Raw genomic sequence first — 24769 nt, 5'->3', positions numbered from 1 at the left:
AACTAACTATTGAAAATGAATGAGAAGTCTTTCTATTGCATATTCTGTTACAATATTGTTATCAGCAGTTTTGCTTTAGGCTCACTTTATCAAACCGAGGCTCATGTTTGATTGTATTGCTCTATTATTACTCATTCTAGTTTCATCAATGACTTGTATGTAAACTTTTTCACCACACTCACACCAGCAGCGACAAACCTGCCTTCCTGAGCCCTGTTCACTCTCATGTTGGCGCATGGATACCACACGCCACTGTAACATTTTGGGTTGCACAAAATATCCCCAACAATGTTTCAATAAGTTGAGGTAATACAATAAAATATTGATTCGATTTGTGTGAGAAATAACACACAAAAGGCTCTACCAACATTGCTTTGGAAAAGCACATAATAATTTCATGGGAAACATTCCAATTCAACATGCACCATTCAGAAAGTCTGTCGATGTCCAGTCGCCATCTCATTCTCGTTTCCTCATCATCATTCTCCGTCGCTCCATTTTCATAGTCCCACGAGGTGTCAGGCTCAAATATATGAGGCAGCAGTTGCTGGACCTGTTCTTCAACTGGATGCTGTTCGTCATCCGTTGAAATCCTCTCACTTGACGAGGATTCACTCGTATTTTCGTTGCTAACGCTGTCCACTTCAGTGTAAATATCATCCATGTTGGCTAGCTATCTCCCGGGTTATGTGAAGGCAAAAAGACGGCAGCAGCAAAAGAGCGTAATTTTAAAAAAAGTGTTAATTTTTTTATCAATACTATCTGAATATATTAAGATTTGGATACTAACGGCCGACGACGACTTGAAAGCACAATTACAATTAACTTTGCAGCCCATCTTTAAAGGTCCCATAACATGAAAAATCGACTTTTCAGAGCTTTTAACCTTCTTACATTGCTATTTGTGCTTCATATATGTACCCAGAGTGTTTTTTTGATTGATTCCCGCAGTGTTTAGCTATATTACAGACTATCTCCTTTCCTCGAATCTCCAAACTGTCGGGGGGTGGCTACAAGACCGCGTCATAACCACAGGCACGCGTCATCATCCCCCCTTCCCCCCCCTCCCCCTTCTCCACCCGCCTCCCCCTCCCACATGCCGCCCCTTTCCCCCCGGCTCCGCGCTGCTCGTGTCTCCCTACAAGCCCGGAGTTTTTCTGCTTCGATTTACGACGAAACACGGCTCAAAGAGGCCCAAAACTTCATTAATGATATCGCACTCTTTACTATTATCACAATGGTGAAGGTTTATGTGGCAGTTGATGCAGCAACCGGGACAATAAACAGAGAGAAGTTCTATCCGATACCGAAAAACCAGGAAATAAGAGCGCGATGGACATAAGACTTTATATATATATATATATATATATATATATATATATATATATATATATATATATATAGATCTATAGATATATATGTTCTGAGCACGCTGTAGAATAAACACCAGATTTATTTAGTCTCAAAGTAGTGTTGATCTGAAGTTCTATCGTTTCTCACTCACTTGCGCGGCAGGAGCGGCGCACCGCGGAGCTAACAGCTGTGGGGGACACACTACGTCATGGGTGGGCGGGGCACACACGCGCTCTGAGACTACGTCACGGGTTGGGCGGGGGAGCCAGATCGCTCTTTGCAAGGGTGAGGGCAAATATCAAACCAAGTCGTTTGCATTTCCGGGTTGGTGAGGGGGTCCAAGGTCTGGGTGATATTTCTTAACTATTATGTTAAGGGTGTTGCACAACCCTTATTATTATCAATTATACACTTAAAAAGCATGTTATGGCACCTTTAAGGTGCAACATACAACAAAGCCAAAGTTTTTGAATCCTAGTTTTTGAATCCTGTTCATTGACAATGGCACTAAACCAAATTCTGGTTTTGAGCAACAGTACAGTCCCAAAACTTTTTATAATGACTGCCACAGTTTCCCCAACAGTTATCGTTTCCCTGAAAATAATTGGCACTTTTACATGGTGTTTAAAAAATGTGACACTTTTTTCCAACTGTGATTTTGTGGTCCTCCACTGGGATGTACACAGTGACGTACATTCAGGGGAGGCAGGGGAGGCAGTGCCTTACCTGTCAATCTTTGGAGAAAAAAAACGTTCTTATAAAACAAAGAGGTGTCGTTTCGGTCAACAACTTTTTTCATCAGGAGGGCCCTGGTGGGCAGGGCTTACCACAGAATAGGATAAATATCTGAGTTCCCGGTCTAAATTCGCAGATTGAGAATGACTCTTGGATGAGAGTCGAAACGTTTCCTTTTTTCCAGATGACTACAACTGAATCTTCTTCTACAATGGAACACTCCTGGACGAATGAGGGATTACACCGACATGCTCTTATAAAATATAATAAGTGTTAATATTTGTCATCTGGGATATATTTTAAGGGAGTGTCTGCAGAGCCGCGGCACGCGGCCGAAACTGCCATGTTATTTTTGTGCCGGCCGCGCGCCGCGGCTCCTGAAACTGCTGCGCCATTTGACCGCGTTTTAGCGCCGTTTTAGACCGCGCCAGGTTAAGGTTAGGGTTAAGGTTAAGGTTAAGGTTAGGGTTAAAGTTAGCCATGAGGCTATAACGGGCTATAAGGGAAATGCCGCGGTCCCTGAAACTGCGCGAAACTGTGCGCCATTTGACCGCGCCGCGGCTCTCCAGCCACGGCCATATTTTAAACCCCCTTTCCCTTTAATCCAATATGGAACAATAGTTTTCAATTAATCCGAATGTTCGCACGTCCCGTGACTCCCGTTCAGATGACAGGGTGATGAGGCAGCACCTCACTCTGCGTGCCTCAAATGTTTGTATTTTGAACCATAGACTTATTAAAAGTTGCAAAACGGAATGGATCATCTCATTATATACAAATGCTATAATTTAGATTTTAATTGAAAGTTCTGATTTCTAGGCTTTGATGAAAAATATCCGTCAGAGGGTATCATGGTCATTACTTTCTTTAATTTTTTGGTTATGATAAACGTATGTATTTGTATTTACAAATAAGGTTATTATAACCAAACCGTTTATAACTGTTTCTCCAAGTCAAAGGATTTGTTTAACGTATGAAAGTTTTTCATGTGAATATCTTTTACAATCTGGGAAAAATGTTTCATACCTTTTTGTAGTGGTCATAAGCCAACCAGTTTAAGATTTTAACCTTCCTCCAATCCCCACCGTTTGAACCGGGGCACAGCATAAGAATACATATTTTTCCATTGAGCTTCATATTCTGGGTCACACCAGTACAGCAACGCCCTGATTTGAGCTTAAATTAAATGTTGTTTCTTTTGAGAGTTGTAGTTTTTTTTTTTTTGATTGTTCCACTGATCAAACAGCCTATTTCACTCTACACTAGATGAACGGCTCCTCGTCTGCCTGGATGAATGCTCTATACACCCTCTCTCCTCCTGAGTGTTTCTAGGGCTACAGTCTCTATCTGCAAATGGATGAACTTAAGTCCTGGACAATCTGAAACCTGTCTGTGAGAGTAGGATCTCTCCCTCATGGTGGTTCTCCCAGAGGTTTTTCCTAGCCGAGAGGTCCAAGTTAAGGTGATGCTCTGGGACAGTTATCCATTTGCTTCGCTCCTATGAACATTTATCAACCTCTAATCTGTCTCTTTATTATCGAAAAAAGATCGTTCTATTATTTGATTCTCTAAACTTTCTGTTAATTAAGGCAACTATTGGTGTGATTTAGGCATTTCTAAAAAAAACTGAATATAAAGCTTCATGCATTTGTGCATGTCTTTTGGAGTTGTAAACTTAAGGATATATTGGGAACTAAAAACAACTTGAACCAATATATGTAGATAGATGTCATATTTCCTGATTTCCTGGATACATCAGCATTTTTTGCAGGCGTGGAAAAATTATATCTAATCTTAAAATGAAAGGTTACAAATATGAAGAGCAATGGGGGGAAAAGTGGAAGAAAGTCTTAATAACCACAATAATGTGGCATAACAAGTAAGTGACAGCTGTTGTTTTTGTTGTTAATTAGGCCCGAGCGCCACAAGCTGGCGAGAGGCCTATTAATCTCGTAAGGCTGTGCGAAGCGTGGCTGCGAAAGTGCGCACGTAGTGCGCACGAAATCGAGCGCGCCCACCCACTTCCAAACACTCACTAACGCACTCCTTCACTCACGCACGCCCCGTGCATACTAATTAGTAGTAGAAAAATGGAACATTACCGTTGTAAACGGGCGAAGCCCGTGCAAAAGTGCCCATATAAAGCACTCATTTGCCGTAAGTAGCTCACAAATACGTTCCCCATCTCTTGCATGTTCCGTGCATACAAGCATGTAATGCAAAAATTTAACATTATTACTGTATAGAGGGCCAAAAACACAAAGTGGGCGGAGCCCACTCAAAATTAACGAAAGTACCCGTCAGTGACCAGGGACCCACACCATGAGGTAGGAAAGCGCGAGCGCTTTCCGAAAATGTATAGTTTATGATATTTGAAAAATGGGAAACATTGTTTTCGCATCGGAATATTATTCTTTCTTTCTTCTTCTTTCTTTCTTTCTTTCTTCTCGGGACCAACCCCCCTATTTTTCACCCAGTGAACATTGACGAAAAGTCACAAAAATTTCCACACCTCTAAAAATCGTGCCTCTCTACATTTCCTTTTCTAAAATAAAAAAAAAAAGACTGACAATTGGCGCGTCAGCGCCGCCAAATGTACCAAAAATGCATTGAGAGATAGGAAATGACCCAAAAAAAATCTGATCGTAGAATCATGAAATTTGGCGCAGAGGTAGATGGTGACAAGAGAAGTAAAAAATATTATTACGGCAACGCCGTCCACCCAACCAAATGTCGGCCATATTGGTTCAAAAATGGCTAAGCAGGACTCGGGAGTTTTTCCAAACGTCGTACTTTTACGAACTTCTCCCAGGGCGTTGGCTCTAAAAAGCTGAAATTTGGTGAAAATGCTACTGAGGAGTGGGACATCAAAAGTTATTCAAATTACATTGATACCTGTCACGGTCTCTGTGCGGCGAAGCCGCAAACTTTAGCTAGAATTTCAGAAATCTCCCAAATTTAACATTTCTGCCGTTTGCGCAGATAAAGTCCGAATTGCGTCAAATTAGAATCAGTTGTTAAACTCTTTGCGTTAAACATACTTGAAGTGAAATAAATTAATTTGGCACCACAGCGCTCCCTACAGATTTTATATGGAGGTTAAATGTTTAGTTTTGCGAAATTTTATGAAATTTGACACACAACTCAATTTTGGCATCCCCATCAAAAAAGTCAATGAGACCCATGTCATAATTGTTATGGTTTTGCCGTAGCGATGACCAAAACCTCCCATGTTATTCCAATGGGGAAATCGCCAGAACATGTTTACACTTTAGACTTTCACAAACTCCTCCCAGGAGTTTATTATTACTATTAACCTGAAATTTGGTGAGACTCATCTTCAGGGGTGAACCGTCAAAAGTTATTCACATTTTTATTCAAAGAGTCACGGTGTCTGTGCGGCAAAGCCGCACATTTTGCCAAGAATTCAAAATAAAATTGCTTTTTGATGGTAAAACAAAGGGGAGAAGATGTGACAGCGTCACATATTCAGCAGTAAGCGTAATAAAAGGACAATTGGGGCGCGTTAGCGCCCCCTCCTCTTGTGGCGTGGCGGCGGCGTGGCGAGGGCCGATCATTGCCGCTTGCGGCTATATTTTATTTATTATTAGTATTAGGGCAGCAATTCCCCCCCCACCGATTGATCGACTGTACATTGAGACACTTTAAATACATTTACAATACATTACATTACATTATATTATACATTACAATCAACCATATAAAGGCTGACATATGGTGACTAAAGGATTCTATATATAATATTTACAAAGTAAATTTTGGTTTAAAAATGCAGCTGTCTTTGTTATGAAAACATCTTTTCAGATGTACACAGTCTGAATATAAATACATACGACTACAGTTAGTTATTTTCTATAGTCAAGTAGTCACTAGTTATAATTGGTTAATTGTCGCAGTCCTAACTATTACTTGTGCGATTTGTACAGTTGCTTGAATGTAATTTATTTCATAAAAGTTAAGCGTCTCATTCCATTTTCATAAAATCATAACACAATGCTTCAACAATTAAGATTGTATTTCAGGCTCTTTAAGCATTTACCTCAAAGATCTCACTGTCTTGTGTTCCAGCCAGGATCCGGTCTGCTCTCCAGCACACACTGCGGATGGACAGACCTGCAGGAAAATGAGACAAAAAACCAACACAATTACCAGACAAAACTGACAAAACAACACCGCAAGCGGCCAGTAAGTAAAAAAGCAATGAGAGTGCTTGAGGCGTGAGTCAACTTGTGGGGCAGGGCCTCAACAAGTTATAAGGCTGAAATGGACATTCAACTAGGAACACCGTTTCCTAGTCCTTCCTCCAGCCTTCTGCTACCTATGCCTCTATTCATAACACTCACTTTTTCAAAAGAACTAAGAATGTATGAATTTGTGTACAGGGTTTTCTTAAAATGTCTTAAAAGGCGTAAATTTGATATTGGAAATTTAAGGTTTTAAATCATCTTAAATTTGACGAAAATTGGGGTTTGGTTTTAAATTTGAAGCACCTATTTTTAAGACCTTGATTTCCGGGCAGATTTATAAAAATTCAATAAATGTGCATGTTTGTGTCAGAGATATTCAGTTTATTGTGGATACCAGGCATGTTAATATCGTCAGATGCTCCTAGACCTAGAGCCACAGCGCAGGACAGCAGTGTTTTCAGAGCGGTGAGCTGAGCTTGGTGAGCAAAGCTTGGTGAGCAGATAGCCACCAAGCAGTGAGCCCGGCGGCGGTGAGCCCGGAGGCGGTGAGCCGGTGAGCCCGGCGGCGGTTAGCCCAGCGGTGGTGAGCCCGGCGGCGGTGAGCCCAGCGGCGGCGAGCCCAGCGGCGGCGAGCCCGGTTAGCTGCTTATGAACCAATTAATTGACTGTAGCTCGTAGCATGTACCATACCATATTTCGGACTTTAAGCCGCTACTTTTTTCCCACGCTTTGAACCCTGCGGCCATTATGAAGGTGCGTCTAATTTATACTGACAAACGGCCACCAGGGGGCAATCTAGCAGGAAGCGCAAGCGTTTGACGCGCTGTAGAAGAAGATGTCAGTGGAAGCACTGTCCAAAAGGGATACATCACGTTTGCAGTTTAGAACCTGCTGCAGTGAAATTAATCTTTCTTGGCCAGACCTGACGGGTTAAAAGACAACATGTGCATCACAATCATGGAAGATATTTCTGTGTAAATATCTCATGTTACAATGCAAATGTCTTGTTTTTTCTAAAACAGTGTCCAGATGAAAACTGAATATTTTTCTACAAAGTGAGGAATTATTTGTATGAATTATTTAAGGTGCTATGAAGTGTTCATGAGTCAAACTATGAAGAGCGTGACTCCAACGTATGATGGAATCATAATGGAATGAACACTTATACTGAGAGCTCCCAACCAGTCAACTCCCGGCACAACAAAGGGAAACACAGCAGACTCACGCTACAAAGCGCACAAAGTTTTGGTGACACTAAGCCATCACAGTCAGCAGATGGAGGAAAAAAAAGATTAAGGCACATATTGTCCAGTGTATGCGTCCCATTTCTTAAACCTTTTTTAAATGACATTTTTGAATGTATGAACATATTTCTGTGTAAATATCTCATATTACAACACTCGCTAAGTACAAGCTCAGGAGCAGATGAACCAGTTGAGAAGACACAGACACAGGTAAATCAGCTCACACAGAGCAATCAAGGACAGTTGGGACAGAGGGGACAGTAGGGACAGCTCAGATGTGTTCTTTGTATGTTCAACTTCGAAACGCTGTGTGCTTTATAACAATCCAACTTATATTCACTGAGAAATTAGTCTAATTAGTCCCGCAGCGGAGTGGACGGTAGGTTCACTGCGAGAATCCCACTTTGTATTTGAAAGTACCTTTAGAGTATGTAAACTGGGACTGTGCTGGCGCCACATGTGTACGTCACCTGTGAGCCAAATAAGTGTGAGCCAAGGAGAGCTCGCGTTCACCCCCGGGGAATAGAGTGTATATGTCCGTAGGCTTTTTCCCAGTCTGCCCCCTATATATATATATATATATATATATATATATATATATATATATATATATATATATATATATATATATATATATATATATATATATATATATACATATAATATTTTAAATTTTGGGAACAAATTTAAAAAACAGTTAACATGTTTATTTTTAATTCAGAACTCCATTGAACAATCATACTTTAACGTTCTTTCTCCCTGTTTCACAACAAGTGTCTCCTCCGCAGTGAACCACTCACTTCTTTCTTTGCCTGAATATGAGGCCGTGATTGCAAACAGCTCCCACACAGGTTGTGCTTTCGACACTGCACTCACACCAAGAGCAACGTGAGCGACTTGAGACTTGAAAGCTACTCCCTCCCTCATGGGGGGAGTAGCAGGAACGTAACAGAATTGAACTGATGTCATATTTACACTGCACTGACACCTGAAGCGACAAACCTTCCTGGGCCTTGTTGGCTATCGTGTTGTCGCCAGCTCTCTACAGGAAGTTATCAAAGGGAGGGGGTGATTAGGAGCACGATTAATGCACAGATAAATGTTTGTCAAAAGGTCTTCACCGAGTGGCTCTTGCCTTGGCGATATCACTCTGAATTTGCATAAAGTTGACTTAACTTCAACTCTGCTGCATCCTGCTGCATCCTTGTCACTTCCTCTAATCTCCTCCCTCTGCGAGCCTAAAATAAATAGAAGTTGGTCTCTCAAGTTGCTCATGTCGCTGCTGGTGTGAGTACGGTGTTGAATGTACATTCACAGCGATATTGCCGAGGTTATAGCCACTCAGTGAACAGCTTTTGATAGACACTTGCATAGGATTGGTCAAGGCACAAAACACGCTACTATTCTCTTCCACCCTTTGATAACTTTGTGTAGGGGGCTGGCAACAACACAAGAGTGAACAGGGCTCAAGAAGGCGGGTTTGTCGCTGCTGGTGTGTGAGTGCAGTGTTAATGCCACGTTTATCAGTCATTGGATCAAATGCCATCACCATAATAATTGCATGAACCCAATCCAGCCTCCAGCGACCAAGTTCAGCCTCTTTACACCAGCGCTAATGTAATGAAAGTAGCAGAACCCCAACCTGGAACCGCCCCCCTAGCCAAGGCTCCCATTAAAGGATAAGTCCTGGAGCAAAATACGGCCCTTTAAGTACCGTACTTTTTGGACACTAAGCCGCTACCTTTACCCCACTCGTTGAACCCTACGGTCATTACAACGGTGCGTCTAATTTATAGAAATGCAAGTGTTTGACACACTGTAGAAAAAGACGTCAGGATGAATTCTATATTTTAAGCTTCAGAATGCTGTGTGCTTTATTACAATCAGACTCAAATTCACGGGGAAATGAGTCTAAAGAGGAAGTGAATCTAGACGCGACTGAACCCAAAGACTCACAGGGCTAACATGCAATATACGGCGGTCGGCAGTTTAGAATCTGCCGCATTGTAATAAAACTTTCTTGGCCAGATCTGACCCATGAGTCACTCGCTAAGCACAAACCAGATGTGAAGACACAGACACAGGTAAACCAGCTCACACAGAGTAATCGGACAGAGGGGACAGTAGGGACCAACGGGACAGAGGGGACCACAGGGACAGACAGGACAGAGGGGACCGTATAGGGACAGCTGTGATGTGTTCTTTGTTTGATAAACTTCAAAATGCTGTGTGTTTTATTACAATCCAACTCACTGAGAAATAAGTCTAATTAGTCCTGCGGCGTAGTGGACTGCCGAGAACCCCGGCTCAAAAGAGGCATCACTACCATTAGTTTATGTGTAAATATCTCATGTGACAACGTGAGCCCCTGTGGTTTATTGACAAGTGCTGCCCGTATATGTACAATTTCTATTTTTGTTATACATATTGTGTGGGCGGCTTTTATTCAGGAGCGTTGTATAGCAAGGAAAGTACGGTAAAGTGAACTGTCCCATATTATCATATCTGATAATAAACATAACATCTCTACAGAAATAAAAACAGTGGTTTTATTGAACTAATAAATAATCTATCTCATTGTGCAACCCGGTATTGTGAAGAATTAAAATGAGTTATTGAGTTATGAGTAATTTTGCTGTACAAAAATTTAAAAAATAAGCAAAAGACTGTATTCTTAATGTGACACATGTACTCTGCTGTTGTTGGCACGCACACACACACGCGCATGCGCACACACACACTCTGAGATCTGCAGAAGCTCCAAGGCTCTTTAGGTCACTGCTAAACTGCTAAGTACACTCACATCCAATACAATGTATTTGAATGTATTGGAATTTTGATTGATGTAATTTGGTCCAGAGGATCTGGACTGGAAAGGGTGTATCAAATGTTTACATGTGAAGACTATATTAGCTTGATCTGCTATTGAAGAAAAAAAAAGTGCACCCAAGCTAACTCAATTATTTATTTGAAACCAAAGCTAGAATAAAATGGATACAATGTTTTTTTTTTCACTACTCTTTAGCCAATTTTAACTCTTTTGTGGATGTGTACCTGTTATTGTGTATGCAGGAAATTATACATTTTTAGAGTTTAGTCCAGATAACGATCTAGCTGGTAACGCGTTAGAGTACTCAAATTACTTTTTTAGAGGGTTAGTTTTGTGCAAATCAGTTATGCATTAGTTTTGGTTAGGTCTCATCTCCTCACCACAATCCCAGAGCTTGGAGCTCAAAGAGAGCTCAAAGAGAAATAAAATTTCAGATGCACGTTTTGAAAAACTCCTCCTTTGTTATAACCACGATATTGTAGCTGAGATGTAAATATAGGATAAAAACGATGTGGTGAGTTTGATTTAAATAAACTACAGGCCTAAAAAAATTGCGTTCTTATGTTGTGCGTCGCTGCTCATGTCAATCCACTCATTTTGTTTTAATGATGTTTTTCATTGCTTGAGGACAGGACTACACATGCTTATTGTATGGCAGTGTATTGTGGTAAAGTGTCCATATAAAAGATAAATAAAGCTTGGTCAAACACAATTACTTTGCTTGTTCATGTGATATTTGAATGATTATGTCACTGTGTTTGTAGCCACCAGGCTCGCCCCTTTGTGTTTTTGCATCAGTAGTGTTATAAAACAGTAATTGCAGCCTCGTGTTCAGAGGAGAAAGTTCCAAACCAATTAAGGATTTGCATCAGGTTTTACCTCTGTTTTGTTTTGCGTTAATGAACAACGGAAAGGGAAAGGTTATACAATAATGTTAAATATTAGTAACGCAAGAGTACTCTAACATGTTATAACACAGTAGTGCAGCAATATAACACGTTCGTTTTCCAGGGCAGTAACGTAACAAGTTACTTTTAAAAGTAACGCTACCCAACACTGATAGCAATTACAATTACCAAAATTATTTCTTATAATCAACTAGCCATTTTGTTTTAATTGCAGAGTTTTAACTTTTAAAACGATTGAAGAACAGGGATGTGGGCGGGGATAGAAGGTAGGTTAAAAACAGGACTTTTCTGAGCACTCGAGCCTCAGTTATAGGACAAAACAAGATTATTCAAACATGCAGGATTCAATCAAAAATACAAGTTGGCTTTGCATAATATGACTCCTTTATTTACCATTGTTGCTTTATTAGTTGTAACATATAGTCACACATCACTCTGTCCTTACATTTTCTCAGCTTTGACGTCATCCCCAAATTAAACCAATTTCTCTCAGTGCTTGGGAAACTTTAGCTCCTGTACACAACTTTCTCCAAACCCAGGCCACTAATTTCTGGGGGGATTCAAATTGTAATCAGAGGGATATCATTTAACATGACCATACAAGAAAATAATGGCTTTGATTTTGAATTCAACACTAATTTCAGGGACTGCAATCGAGACGGCACTATGGTGAAAGCAGACACTAATGAGTTGATGGCCGTTCCAGTGAAGTTGAACAACAGTTAAGTACCGTATCATCAGTATAAAAGTGTAACATGACATAAGACAAAATCAACACAAAGATTAGGGGCGTTAACGTGGGCACAGCGGAGGTCATTTTACAGTCAGCACAATTGATGATGCAGAGCATGAGATTCTAAACATGAGGCGTGATTATGCTATAATATGAGGAGTAAAGCAAGTTTATGGTGTGGTCTGGTGCATGACCAGAATCGTATCTTTTTTCCCACGCTCATAAAACGGTCATAAAACGTTAATATACAGATTTTTTTCCTTTTTTTGCACCTTTTTTTGTTCTTGTTCTCGCAGCCCTAGGTAAACAAGCTTGCTCATTATGAAGTTAGAATTGGCCTTTAAAGCTCTTTGCGCTGAGTTGGACACCTGTTACTGCGCGGACTGGGCCAGACTGGACCGTGCAGACTTGAATGTGCTCAGTTTAGAGAGGAACGTCTATTTGGACAACCTTGTCCCAGTCTGCGTAAAACTGGCACAGACTGATCGCACAGAACACACAACACGAGATCTGCACATAAGATGAGACTGAGCTGACCACAGTGTGTGCTCCATTCTCCCGCTCTCCGGACCACGCAGCATCCCACCGAGCACTCAGGTTGGGTTAAATTGGCCCAAGCCCATCTTGAGTACATACTCCTCATTGTGCAAAACAAACAAAGGTGAATTAAATGAAGAAACAATGCTCCGAGGCTGCATTTCAATATTTTATTTATTTATTTTATGTTTTAAATTTTGGGAACTCATTGAAAAACGGGAAAGCATTATTGCTCGCTTCTGTCATTGCATGTACATGTGGCATGACTGCAAACATGTCCCACACAGGAGGTGCTTTTGAATGCCACATTTATCAGTCATTGGTTCCAAAAACCACTGTTTTTATTTCTGTAGAGATGTTATGTTTATTATCAGATATGGACTGGCACCATCCCACTCCAGCCTCCAGCTGCCAAGTACGCCAGCGTTAAGGTCGGCAAGAAAGCAAAATAGCGCCCTGGCCCCACCCCCTGGAAAAGACTCCCGTTAGCGCAGCCCCAGGGACCAAATACGGCCCAAAAAATTAAAAATAACTTTGGGCCTAAAATGGAGCCCCGAGGTACTCCTTTGAACACATCCAGAAACAAGGAAGAAACCCCTGTCACTGTAATACATTGAAACTGATTTGACAGATCAAACCGGTTTGAAGCTTGGTCAGAGATGCCATGTAAGTCACTCTGTGCAGAAATTGTACTTCTTAAGCGGGTTCCACACCGCTGCGGCCGAAGCGTCCAGTTTACATTCAAAGTCTATGGTAAACGCGCGTTGAGCACGTAGTGCGTTATCCGCAGCGCGATTTCTTCGTTTTTGCGGCGCGATTGGTGCGTTTTTTTACGCTCTTGACGCTTTGAGCGCGCGTATGAGCCGGCCGAGGCGACGAAAGCGGCTTACGCGACGCGTTCAGATATGTTGAGGTTTCTAGCAGCTGAAGTGTAGCATCCGCCGCAGCAGCCAATCAGAGCTGACGCTCTAGTGACGTACGTACGTACGTATTGCCCCTCGCATTTCCGGTATTCCTCGTGGAATTCCCTAAGAAGCGCCTCTTTTTCCTTGCTCGTCAACAATGGCAGACGAACGATTGATTGTGGCCGTGTGTGGGAGAAAGGAACTGTACGATGTATTCACGGTGGAATACAGAGACAGAAACAAACCAAAAACGCGAAAACAACACTCTCGATATCCGTCATTTTACACAATGAAAGGCCACACCGACAACAACTCCACTGCTCATGCGACAACACCTCTACAGCGCATGTGCGCAGACAGCTCAAGCGCCGCACTGTGTACAGTGGCTGGGGCGTCGATAGCGCGCGTCCGGTGCGTAAACCTTTCAAATGTACACGCGCTCAAATTCCATTCTCAAATGGTGAAAAGGTACGGTTCCGTTCTTCACTGTGAATAATTCTACCAGTGATAATAGTTTTATGTTGAAAATTACATTATGTTCTTATTTGGTTCACATTGTTTACTGCTACTTAAGTAATATTATAGATTAGCAACTCTAAAGCTAATTTCCATCCATTGGTATTTGCTCTCATGAACACTCACGCGTTCCTTGTTTTGACCATCTTATTTTTATTTGGTGACATTGTTGACATTTGCAGACATTTCCTTGGCTCTCCACACAGCTAGACTCATGTATTTTTGATGCAGTGCAGCCTGAGGTCTCACACACCTTTGTATCCCTGCTCAGCTTCCCGTAAGTCGATCTTTGTGATGGGTTTGAAGTCGATGTCCCACAGTCTGATGCAGCCATCCCTGCCTCCTGTGGCAAAGCCCTCCTCACAAGAAAACATGCTGAAGATGCCAGCCTGCACACACATAACAAAGGCTGAGAATGTGCACAATGTCCTGCTTTAGTCCTAGTTTAAACCTCAGCTAGTTCTAGCATACTCATAGTTAACACCAGGTTTAGTTATTTCATAGTGCACCAGAGCCCAGGTTTAATCCAGGATTAGTAATAGTTTAGACCTGATTTATTCCTGGTTTACCCAACCACTTGTGAGCTATCATAGAACAAATTCACCAAAGCATTCTTTTTGCAATAGTGATTTGTGTGTTAAACGTCGCTGTAATTTTACAGCGACGTTTGACTCAGATATTTATCTGAAAGAATCAAAAGAGCAGGGCAACCAGAATTAACTAGTATTTCAAAACTCTTAAAAGTGCACTTTCAGTACTATGTAAACATTTGAAACCAGATTGAAATGTTTCTAAAATATGATTTGCATCAAGGTGCCATTGAAGTTTTTAAAAATTTCTCCAGGATCATAGATAGAAATGATAATTTAGAGATAGGCCTATAGTTCGAATTTCAGGATCAAGAGTTTCTTTAGAAGGGTTTGTACAACTGCAGGTTTGGACCCTGTAAACCTGTAAGTGGGGAAGTATTGATGAGCGTCACTAAAGCAGGTCCAACACCAAGTTGTGTTAAACACTTATAAAACCCTTGTACTTCGAATTCCATCACAAATAAGACTAAAATACCCAATACAAATAAATGTTTCTAAAATTGTAAATATTTATAAAATATATTTTTTTTAGACTCAGGATGAAAATTATTTGAAAATACATTTACCATTTGATGAACATCTTTATATTTAAAAATACAAAAGCGCTCAAAACATTGAAATGTATGCAATATTGTAACATTAAAATTGTTCAACAATTGTTTTGATGTTCACGCATTTTCTACTTTTTTCCTCCACGTACTTACTCCTGGAAGAATGAGGGATTTACATATATCACCATATCACAAGAAATTTCCTACGGAGACAATAAAAGTTCTTAACACGTCTAAAGTCTTCACTCATTGTGTTTCCTACCCCGTGTGCCGCCTGGACTGTGCGCAACAGGTTGAGGCCCTTCCACACATAAATGTCCCCGTTGAGGGCCCCCGAATATGTGACGTCGTCTTTAGCAGCTGCTACGCACAGGATGGTCTGCAGGTCCCCCGTCTTCCCAAAAATACCTCTTTTGGGCGTCAGGGCGTTTCCACACAGAGACCAGAACTGCAATATCACAGAAAACATACGATTTCACCACATTCTGAGAGTCAAAGAGTTCTGACAGAACAAGCTAAAATGGGGGTGAAGAGTGGGAGGAGACATGCTTCTTAACACATATCCAGCAGAGAATTGTTGCATATCAAAATTTCAGCTGGAAGATTCATAGTTTTGGAAAGAAATCTCCAAATGTATGATGGTGTTGAGCCTTAACATAATTTGTAATTTTTCAATTTTTCTTTCAACTGAAAATAATCATGTATTTTGGGTTGAATAATGGCACCACTTTATGTTTATGCCGACAGAAGATGTTTTACTTTGCGTCAGTTTCTGTCTCATTTGGATTAGCCCAGTAATGACAGAGATATGGACCATAAACCAGGTCAACAATCTGTCATCCAACAGCTAAACAGCAAATGCTATCTGAGAATTATCACCTGTCTCCAGCTCAATTTTAAACTATAGGCATTCATGTTCATGTCATGTGAACACATTTCATTGAACAATTGCTCTTGGATATGTTCACAATATCTTATAACCCTGATAGTTGTATTCCAGTTTGGATTCTCCAGATATGTTTGAGATGAGTGAACAACAATAGGAAATGGATATAAGCTCAACAAAGTCTATTTGCATTATATGTTCTTCAAGTAGATGACCTAGATGACCTCCATTCACATCCACTCAGTCACATTCCAATAGAAAGAATCAGGTTATCACGTTGTTTCACAGTTTACTTCAACAAATCCCTCTCAGCTTTCAGCCTTTCTATTCCTGACGCCCAAAGCGCCTGAGCCTAAAATATCTTCTCCTCAGTGTTCTGCTGTTACCTTGATGTGTTTCACTCCACAGCTCATCAGACGGTTTTGTTGGAAAGGATCCCAGCAGATATCAAAGATCTGGAGGACACAAGAAAGAACATCTTACACCACCAAAAGCATTAGGATGAACAGCATTTATTTTGAAGCTAAAGCAGAGATGGAACACTTGTCTCGGCTGTGAGGTGAATGCACTCATCTCTGTTCTCACCCGGTCCGAGTGTCCCGTCGCCGTGGCCAGGATCTTGCCTCTCCTCCACTCCCAGATGCACACGGTGTTCTTGGCATCCAGTCCCACTGAGGCCAAACGCTGGGCACACGAAAGGGGCAGATTTTCAAACACGCAAGGAAGTTATTTTATCTCCAAAGCACAAATAAACACATTCGCGGTGGTGGCGTTGTCATCTCTGCTGATCTATAACGAGTGAGTCCACGTCCAAACACGTGTAATATGTTCCTGTCTGTTTCTGACCTAGTGCAGTTGAAGGCCTCTGCTAGTCTGCTCCTACTGTGATGAGACTGCTCCGTTACAAGCAGCAGGACTAACACTACACACACTTCTACACATGTGTTATTGGGATCTTGAGGTTTGAATCGAGGCGTCTCAATCGATCATCTAAAGTCAGTTATCTAGATTTCCTGGCATGTACGTTTTCCGATGCACCTCCAACAACACTCTCATCTCCCACTTTGCCATCCTGAGAGGCTTTGCAAACTGGACAAACAAAATCTACAACTCCTTTTGGTGTCTTTAGTCCTTTTTGTGGCACCGTTTCTTACATCTGGCACATTTGATGGAATTTGCTCCCACACAGACACATCCACAATCTTCTTACATCGTTTCTTAATCTTGACCTAAATATTTTGAATAATGCGCAATGATGAAAAATAAATTACTCTAATATCATCTGCATAATTATACATGCTATGCAGAAATACTGTGTGCAGAAAAAAAACAATGACATCGGATCTATTTTAAGGTATGGATAATGCATTTGATTTGAATACTACTAGCATTACATTATCGTGTTGTTCACAATAAATTAATCATACTTAAAAATGTAGTATTTATTTATGCTTGTATTTTATTTTATATATATTATCAAATGACGTATTATTTTACAAACATCTGACATCTAAGCTGAATAAATGTGTTGGAACCCTTTTCGTTTTATACAATCTTTTTCTTTTCCCCCTACTGTGGTAACATTTGTATTGTAGCCTTTCAGGATGGGAAACATATACTTTATATGATGCAATTCAGTTGTATAAATCTGAAACCGGCACCTGATTTATTATTAAGCTGGATTTATGTGTCTATTATTGATCCAACATTTGCCTTTGATTTATCAGGGCTTTGGCAGATTGTTCTCCAAAACTGATGAGACAGCATCTACGTTTTCACACCAGCGGCCATTAGGAGTTACGGAGCTCTCGATTACAATAGTGCGCTATTTTGTATTTAAACCCAAACAAAACCCTTTAAAACACAGGACACAACCAGAGAGTAAAAGGCAAAATGAAAAAGAAATAGAGCATCTCAAAGAAAAAATCTGAAAACAAAATGTTAGTCTGGCATAAAGTATAAAATGTCCCCTCAAGTGTCAATTAGTCCATGTTCAAGGTCAGAGTAAAAATCAGTTTTTCCATTTTGTAAATGTCCAACATTATCCCAGTCCAGTCCTTGATCAGTTCAGGCTCAGTTACCGTCAGTCACAGGTATCCATCAAGCATCCCCATCGCTTGAGTCCCACATCCGAGGTACATTGTTTTAAAGTGAAATAGAATATCAGTGTTCCAGACAAGCCACAGCACCTCATTGATCTCAGTCCAGTATTTGGAATAATAGTCCCAAAACACATGGTAACGATGAGCCACTTGACAACCACAGTTTCTCCAGCAGTTAGAAGATCCTATGAGAAGTGAGCTCCTGGACAAGGTGTTATAAAGAAAGGAGACAATTTTTTCCAACAGAATTCCTTCCAAACATGTGATTTTGTGGTCCCCCATTGAGATGTGCATATATTTTCCCAACACAGTATCCCCAGTATTCTCATTTATTTTTTGAAAAATAAAATCTAGATTATTAATGCATTTATATAATTTAGATGTTATTCCCCTTGTGAATTCTGATTTATTATGCCGCTCCTTACTATTTTCACTCACATTTAAATATGAGTGCAGGAAATCACATGGTACCTTACCATTTGGACAATAGCAATATCAATGTCCTGGTCAGAGCATATTGCAGTAATCAATAGACTTATAACTTATAACACATTTTCAGTCTGACGTGCGATAAACAATAATAAGAACAAAATAATTCCAGTGAGCTCTTTTCTAAATGAACAATATTGTAAATTAAACATTTGACACCCTATAGCCGATATGCAGTTGTTTCCACAATCCGAATGGTATACACACGATTCTAAATAATTCACTTCTTCAGCACTTCGGTCAGTTCACATCCACACTAGTGACGTCCAGAGCCACACAGACCTCCAGGGGCCAGTGCATCACACCACAACAGCCTTCTCGGACAATAAAGGAGTGGAACCATTTCCCAGCTGAACTAAAAAGTCAACTAACTATTCAATGTTCTCTTTGAATAGTTTCCCTTATCATTTTTTGTTTTCTGTTTTATGACGTGCAACACCACACACTGTGGAAATGTGTAATATGTACCGTCATATCAGGCTCTAGTGTATATTCATACACTTATATATATTATATATATATATATATATATATATATATATATATATATATAATATATATATGCGCACATCCTAACTATATAGGGCATACTAAAGAGTTTATAGGTTCCTAAATCTTGATGACATAATTGCCTTCATGGGAGACAGTGAGTGGGAGGCATTAACTAAATAATTTAATAAACTGCTGCTAATATAGACATATTTTTTTCATTTTGAGCACAGGGTTAACGAGCGTGATGGGAGTGCACTCAGAAAGAGATTCTGAAGAGATGGAGAGAGCTGAATAATGAAGTCCAACTGAACAAGCTTACCCACGAGGTTTAAGGTGTGGGGAAAGAAGTTACAGGATGTAGCTTTGCAATTGTAGTCTAATGTAGCAATAGGGTTCTATCTTTGCTAGGTTTTTATTTTGTTTTATTTTTTTATCCTGTATTAGTAAAGCAAACAATGCTAGACCTCACCCTCTGCAGGATGCTCTGCCTGCTCTGTGTCGCCCCCTGCAGGAAGCTCTTGTCTGCTCGGGAGAGCAGTTTCAGATCCACCCTCGCTGTGTGAAGGAGAAGTTTAGCAGGTATTTTCTTCCTGCAGCCGTCAGACTTTACAATGAACACTGTTAGCCCTGAACATGTGTCATTCATCTGTTATGATTATGTGCAATCATGTAACATAAGAGCCAACAGGTCTGTGGACGACGCCATCAACCTGGCACTCCACTTCATCCTGCAGCATCTGGACTCCCCGAGAACCTATGCCAGGATCCTGTTTGTGGACTTCAGCTCTGCATTCAACACCATCCTCCCAGCTCAACGTGCCTGACTCCACCTGCAGGTGGATCACTGACTTCCTGATGGACCGGAGGCAGGCATCTTATAAGATTTATGGATACCACACTACAAGACATGAATGAATGAATTTATATCCCTTAATACAAAATTCAGTCAGAGACGTATAATGGTCACACATTCACACACACATTCCCACACACTTTCACACTGTTCTGAAGAAGAGCAAGTTGTGGACCAAAATGTGTCCCGATAGCCCAATAAAGGACTTTATTGGAAGTCAGGGTGCCTCGGAGCTCCGCTTCTTGTTTTGCTCATTAGTGATTTGGTACCTTGGATCCTTGCAGAGCTCCTGCCAATTAATTTTCTGACCCATCAATGCACTCACCTCTCCCACTTTTTCATGACAGTATTCACCTAAGGCAGACCTTAAATCTCAGGTTGGTGTTGTTTGGTGCAAAACCTTTATCATAAATCGACCAGCTTTGTTTAGTTTGTATGTTTTGATTATCTTTTTCCAGTTAGTTAGCAGAGAATTTACCCAAGAATTCTCAATTTCCCTCATATGACCCAACCGTTTGTCATCAGTCAGTATGGTCTATACAGGAACCTCCGGCACCACATTACGCTCGATATTATTCCATTGAGCTTCATACCAGTACAGCAATGCTCTGATTTGACTGGTCGTCTTTTCCGCCCGTTGTGCCTGAGCTGTGGGGGCCCAAAGTTGGAGCCTTTGAGCTAACTTTAGCTTGACATTCTAGCATCAAAATCCAGTCTACTTTGGCTGACTGGATTTCGATGTATGTGCGCTTTAGAGCATTTGTTTTATTTGAGTTATTGCTCAAAATAGCAGAACATCACAAGATAGATTGCATAGATTGCGAATCAGTGCCATTTCCGTGATATCTAAACGATTTGAATCAAAAATTTGTTCCATTACTCAAATTTATGTTTGGCATGAGAGATACAAAACGCTTTTTTGTACTACAATGGGGAAATTGCGGTATTGCTGTAAATTGTTATACCAGTAATTGAAAGGTTGGAAGAGACATAACCTGGTATGCAGTGGCTTAGACCACTAATGTATTGTGTTGGACAGTTAAAATGATCTAAACGAAGATGGAAATCACTTTTGATATCAAGATAGTAATAGAAAACATCTACCGGTATTATGCCTTGTATTATGTTGAGATAGTGTTCTTATGGAGAACAGCTCACATGAAGACCAGGGCTCGGTGGTGCTCTTGCAGTATCTAATCATTACAGTTTTTCTTAATTGCTTTTACCTGCGTAGATAAACTAGAACCCACTTGGTCTTCATGACTACTTTCTGTGCACAGCAGAAGTCATCTCTTGCAAATGTGTTCATACATTTTCATTGGGTTCACACATTTCTCACACCCTTTTGCAAAACAGTTAACACAGATGTCATTCAAAAAACCCAATCTCTATTGGTTTTCCCGTGCTAAACAAAAGGAAAACATATTTTCACAGGTGGTATAGATTCCTTGCATAAGTCTGAATCACAGATTCACCTGTGTGAAACTCCTTGCCCAATTCTTCAATTAGCAATCACTCACTTTCCACCTATAGGTGCCCAGGAAGTAGGTGCTGAAGAATGTCAGGGCTGCAAGGAGATGTTTCCCTCGATGCATTGCCAGAGAAAATATTGAATGCGATGTGGATGAGAACCTGTGGCCCTTTCGTCATGAACGAATAGACAATGACTAATTTGAACACAGTTGTTACTGTAGGAAAATAGGAAAAATATAATTTTTCCTATTTTTCTCTGTATTTCAGATTTAAGCCAAAGTTATGAGAATAATGGAATTGAATTGTTTCTGATTTTGAGTATTTGTGTAAAGTATAACTATGTAAAGCAAGGAAATGCCACTGGCATGTCAACAGGACATGTAAGGCTGCACTGGTTCATATTGATGGCCATATTTTTTTATTTTGTTGTCCAGTGTGAAATGATTGATTAAAGATGCTTTTGAATTGGCAACACGTTGTAGTGTTTGAAGGCAAGATTTGCTTTTGCTGCATGTTTTAAGTTTTTTGAGAGAGTAACAGCCTTTTGCAAGCAAAATGTGTCATTTTGTCCAGAGTGCTTTTGTTCAGACACGGGTGTTAACTGTTCTGAGAATGTGATGTCAGAGGTGACACAGGGATCGAAACGATCAAGAAAAACTGTAATATAGAAAACAAACCCACACAGTCCAGGAATCAAATCCCTAACATTCTGAGTGATGATTGATTATCCCAAAGTGTCATTATCAGACACAGTAGCTCAGTATAAAAAACAAATAGATCAGTGATAAAATAAGAATAACAGCAGGATAAATGAAGTAGTGTGTTACCTGTCCGTCCGCGCTGAAAGCCAGGCAGGCAATCCCGTGCGTGTGTCCGTCTCTGAGCAGCGACACCGTCTGAACGGTGAAGGTGTCCCACACACACACGTATGGCTCCTTGCCCACCTGCCCCGTGGCCACCAGGGAGCGCTCCGGGTGCAACGCCAAGCTGTGGACAGAAACAGCGCAACATTTAGTACAGTTCATTCACTTTTAAATTATTTGATTAACCATGAAAATCTCTTGTAGTGACAGGGACTTTCTGGCCATTGTTCCGGGCTAAGAATGGTGGAGACATATCAAGCCTTTATAACATTTACGTTTAAAACATTACATTATATTACTTTTAATTTTTTTTTATGTTCATCTTGTGTTTCTTATCATCTACATAACCTGGTTTTGTAGTGAATGAAGACCAATAAGTGAATGGTACTATTGGGTCGAATACAGTTTTTGTCCTGTTATACAACATTGTTGCCTTGGCAGAATTTGAACGCTCGTCCAGCACTAAACCCGGGCCGACCTCAGCCTGACTTTGGCCCAGACGTCAACACAAGTGAAATCATCACTATGTACCGTCTGCTGTTCAGCTGACAGACAGCAGCACACTCAGAGGTTACGATGAGTTATGGTTTTGATTTTGTGCGGGGAACACAAGTGTGCCTTGAGCTATTGCCAGGTGCGTCTGGTACAGACATTATTCATCACACCACACTTTTTCTACTGAAAGGTGTGAATTGGTCATTTTTTAGAGGGTGGTGTTCCACAACTCAACTCATAAATGTATAAAAACACTGGGTTATGGTATAGATCAGGGGTTCTCAAACCTTTCACACCAAGAACCACCAAACAAAAGATTTGGCCTTTTTAAGTAATACCAGATCTAAAGTGGGTTCCAGGTCTTCAGTAGGATTAAAGGACACCATTGCCACACAGGAAATTACTCAAGTAAGAGCAAAAATGTGAAGTCATTGCTTCACATCATTGCTGCTGGCTCTTGCAAAAGTGATTATCGATCTATTATTTTTGGTGAAATAAAGAGTTTCCAGTTCAATTCCCGTCCAAACACATACTTCTGTTGTGTACGTGGATAAGAATTGCCCAATCCAAAGTACAGGGAAACTAAAAACCATAAACCATCGATGCATCCAAAAATAGAAAGGTGAGTTGGCGCCATTCATCAGCACAAACATAGTAACCCCTCCCTGAGCCACCGTTCCCATAGCAACCGCATGTCCAAGGGCACAAGGGAGCCTGACAATTGAGCATGGCAACAAATAAGTCAAGGTCAAACCTCGGCACCTGCTCACAACGGCATGAAACAACCCGTCAGTCACACCAGTGTCTCCACGGCGACAGCTGACAAGGCGGTTTTAATGCGTCTTTTCCTGTTCTGTAAAGCACTTACATCGTGTACATATTGTGCTCTATAAATAAAATTGCCTTGCCTCAGTTCTGATCAGACTCAAGATCATTCTAAAATCTTCTTGTCAAACTCTTGTCGTGTTTATGTGATTTTTTGTTAGTATCAATACTTGTTTCTACACTGATTTGTATATATGTCTTTTTTATTTCAATTATTTTGACTCTATTGGAAAATCCAGGATGACATCTCATTATATGTATTTGTATAAAGGTCGATATTAGTCTGGGCATATTTAATGTGAGCTGGTTTGGACAATCAGGGACGAGCTTGGGACTGATAAACACTGCTGATTCAAGCACAATGAATGTGTGATTTTGTTGAATGACCAACTCTTAAATTTGAAGCACCTACAGTCTATTGTGTCTAATGTGGTCTAGTGAGTCAATTTAGTTCAGTCCCTCCTTAAGATTTCAAACATTCTATGTGTTCCATGCAGTGACTTTATTACGTTGTTATTTCAAGATTTCGCACTTCTCTCTTTTCATTTTTCTGCTCGAATGCTGCTAGAATGAGCTGCAAATACGTTGAAGCTCCGTACTTTGATCCCTTAAGATGCCTTCACGTCATCCTTTCGACATGTTTGTGACGAGTGCACCTGTTTTTAAGTGGCTTTTTCCTTCTCTTTTATGTTTTATCTGAATATTATCTTGTGTTGTTGCTCTGTTCTTTGTACTGCTGCCTCTTGAACAGGTTGTAATTGTAAATGAGAATTAGTTCTCAATTAAATTACCTGGTTAAAAAATGACTAACTAAACCGACTAAATATATATTATATATATTATTTTTTATATTTTTAAGATACAACATTTTAAGATTTAACAGTTAGATATTTTTATTTTATTTTATTGTGAATAAAGGAATATTGTGCATTTTTATTTAATGTAATTGTTTTCAAAACTATTGGGCAAGGTGAGCAAGGGGTCGCAATTGAAAGTCATAAAAAATGTGAAAAACAGAACTAGTTTAAACTGTAACAGCGATTTTCCTCACTTTCTCACGTATTCTGAGCATCCAAGTTATTCACTGCGCTGAGTTTGTATTTGTATTTCATTTAAAAAGGCACAACACATATTAATGAACAGTATGTATGTAAATATGTAAAGATTAGAGCCAAATATGT

General features: G+C 40.3%; 1 protein-coding gene across 4 annotated transcripts in view; it reads right to left on the bottom strand.

Moving 5' to 3' along the window:
* The window catches only part of LOC140351606 (echinoderm microtubule-associated protein-like 6), a 108832-nt gene that overhangs the window by 53832 nt on the left and 30231 nt on the right, over nt 1-24769 (bottom strand). For all 4 annotated transcript variants that reach the window (XM_072437498.1, XM_072437501.1, XM_072437499.1 and 1 more), the window contains exons 2-7: nt 22233-22392; nt 16582-16680; nt 16383-16451; nt 15373-15558; nt 14223-14358; nt 6149-6222 (exon numbers count right to left, since the gene is read on the bottom strand). In XM_072437498.1, the coding sequence (XP_072293599.1) occupies nt 6149-6222; nt 14223-14358; nt 15373-15558; nt 16383-16451; nt 16582-16680; nt 22233-22392 (724 nt within the window). The remainder of the gene's footprint in view (nt 1-6148; nt 6223-14222; nt 14359-15372; nt 15559-16382; nt 16452-16581; nt 16681-22232; nt 22393-24769) is intronic.

Source organism: Eucyclogobius newberryi, unplaced genomic scaffold, assembly GCF_026437365.1.
Source record: "Eucyclogobius newberryi isolate DKJ021-1_F unplaced genomic scaffold, fEucNew1.0.hap1 SCAF_8, whole genome shotgun sequence".
NCBI classification, from domain to species: domain Eukaryota; kingdom Metazoa; phylum Chordata; class Actinopteri; order Gobiiformes; family Gobiidae; genus Eucyclogobius; species Eucyclogobius newberryi.
Note: the sequence above shows the minus strand (reverse complement) of the source record. Positions and strands in the feature narration are given on the sequence as shown.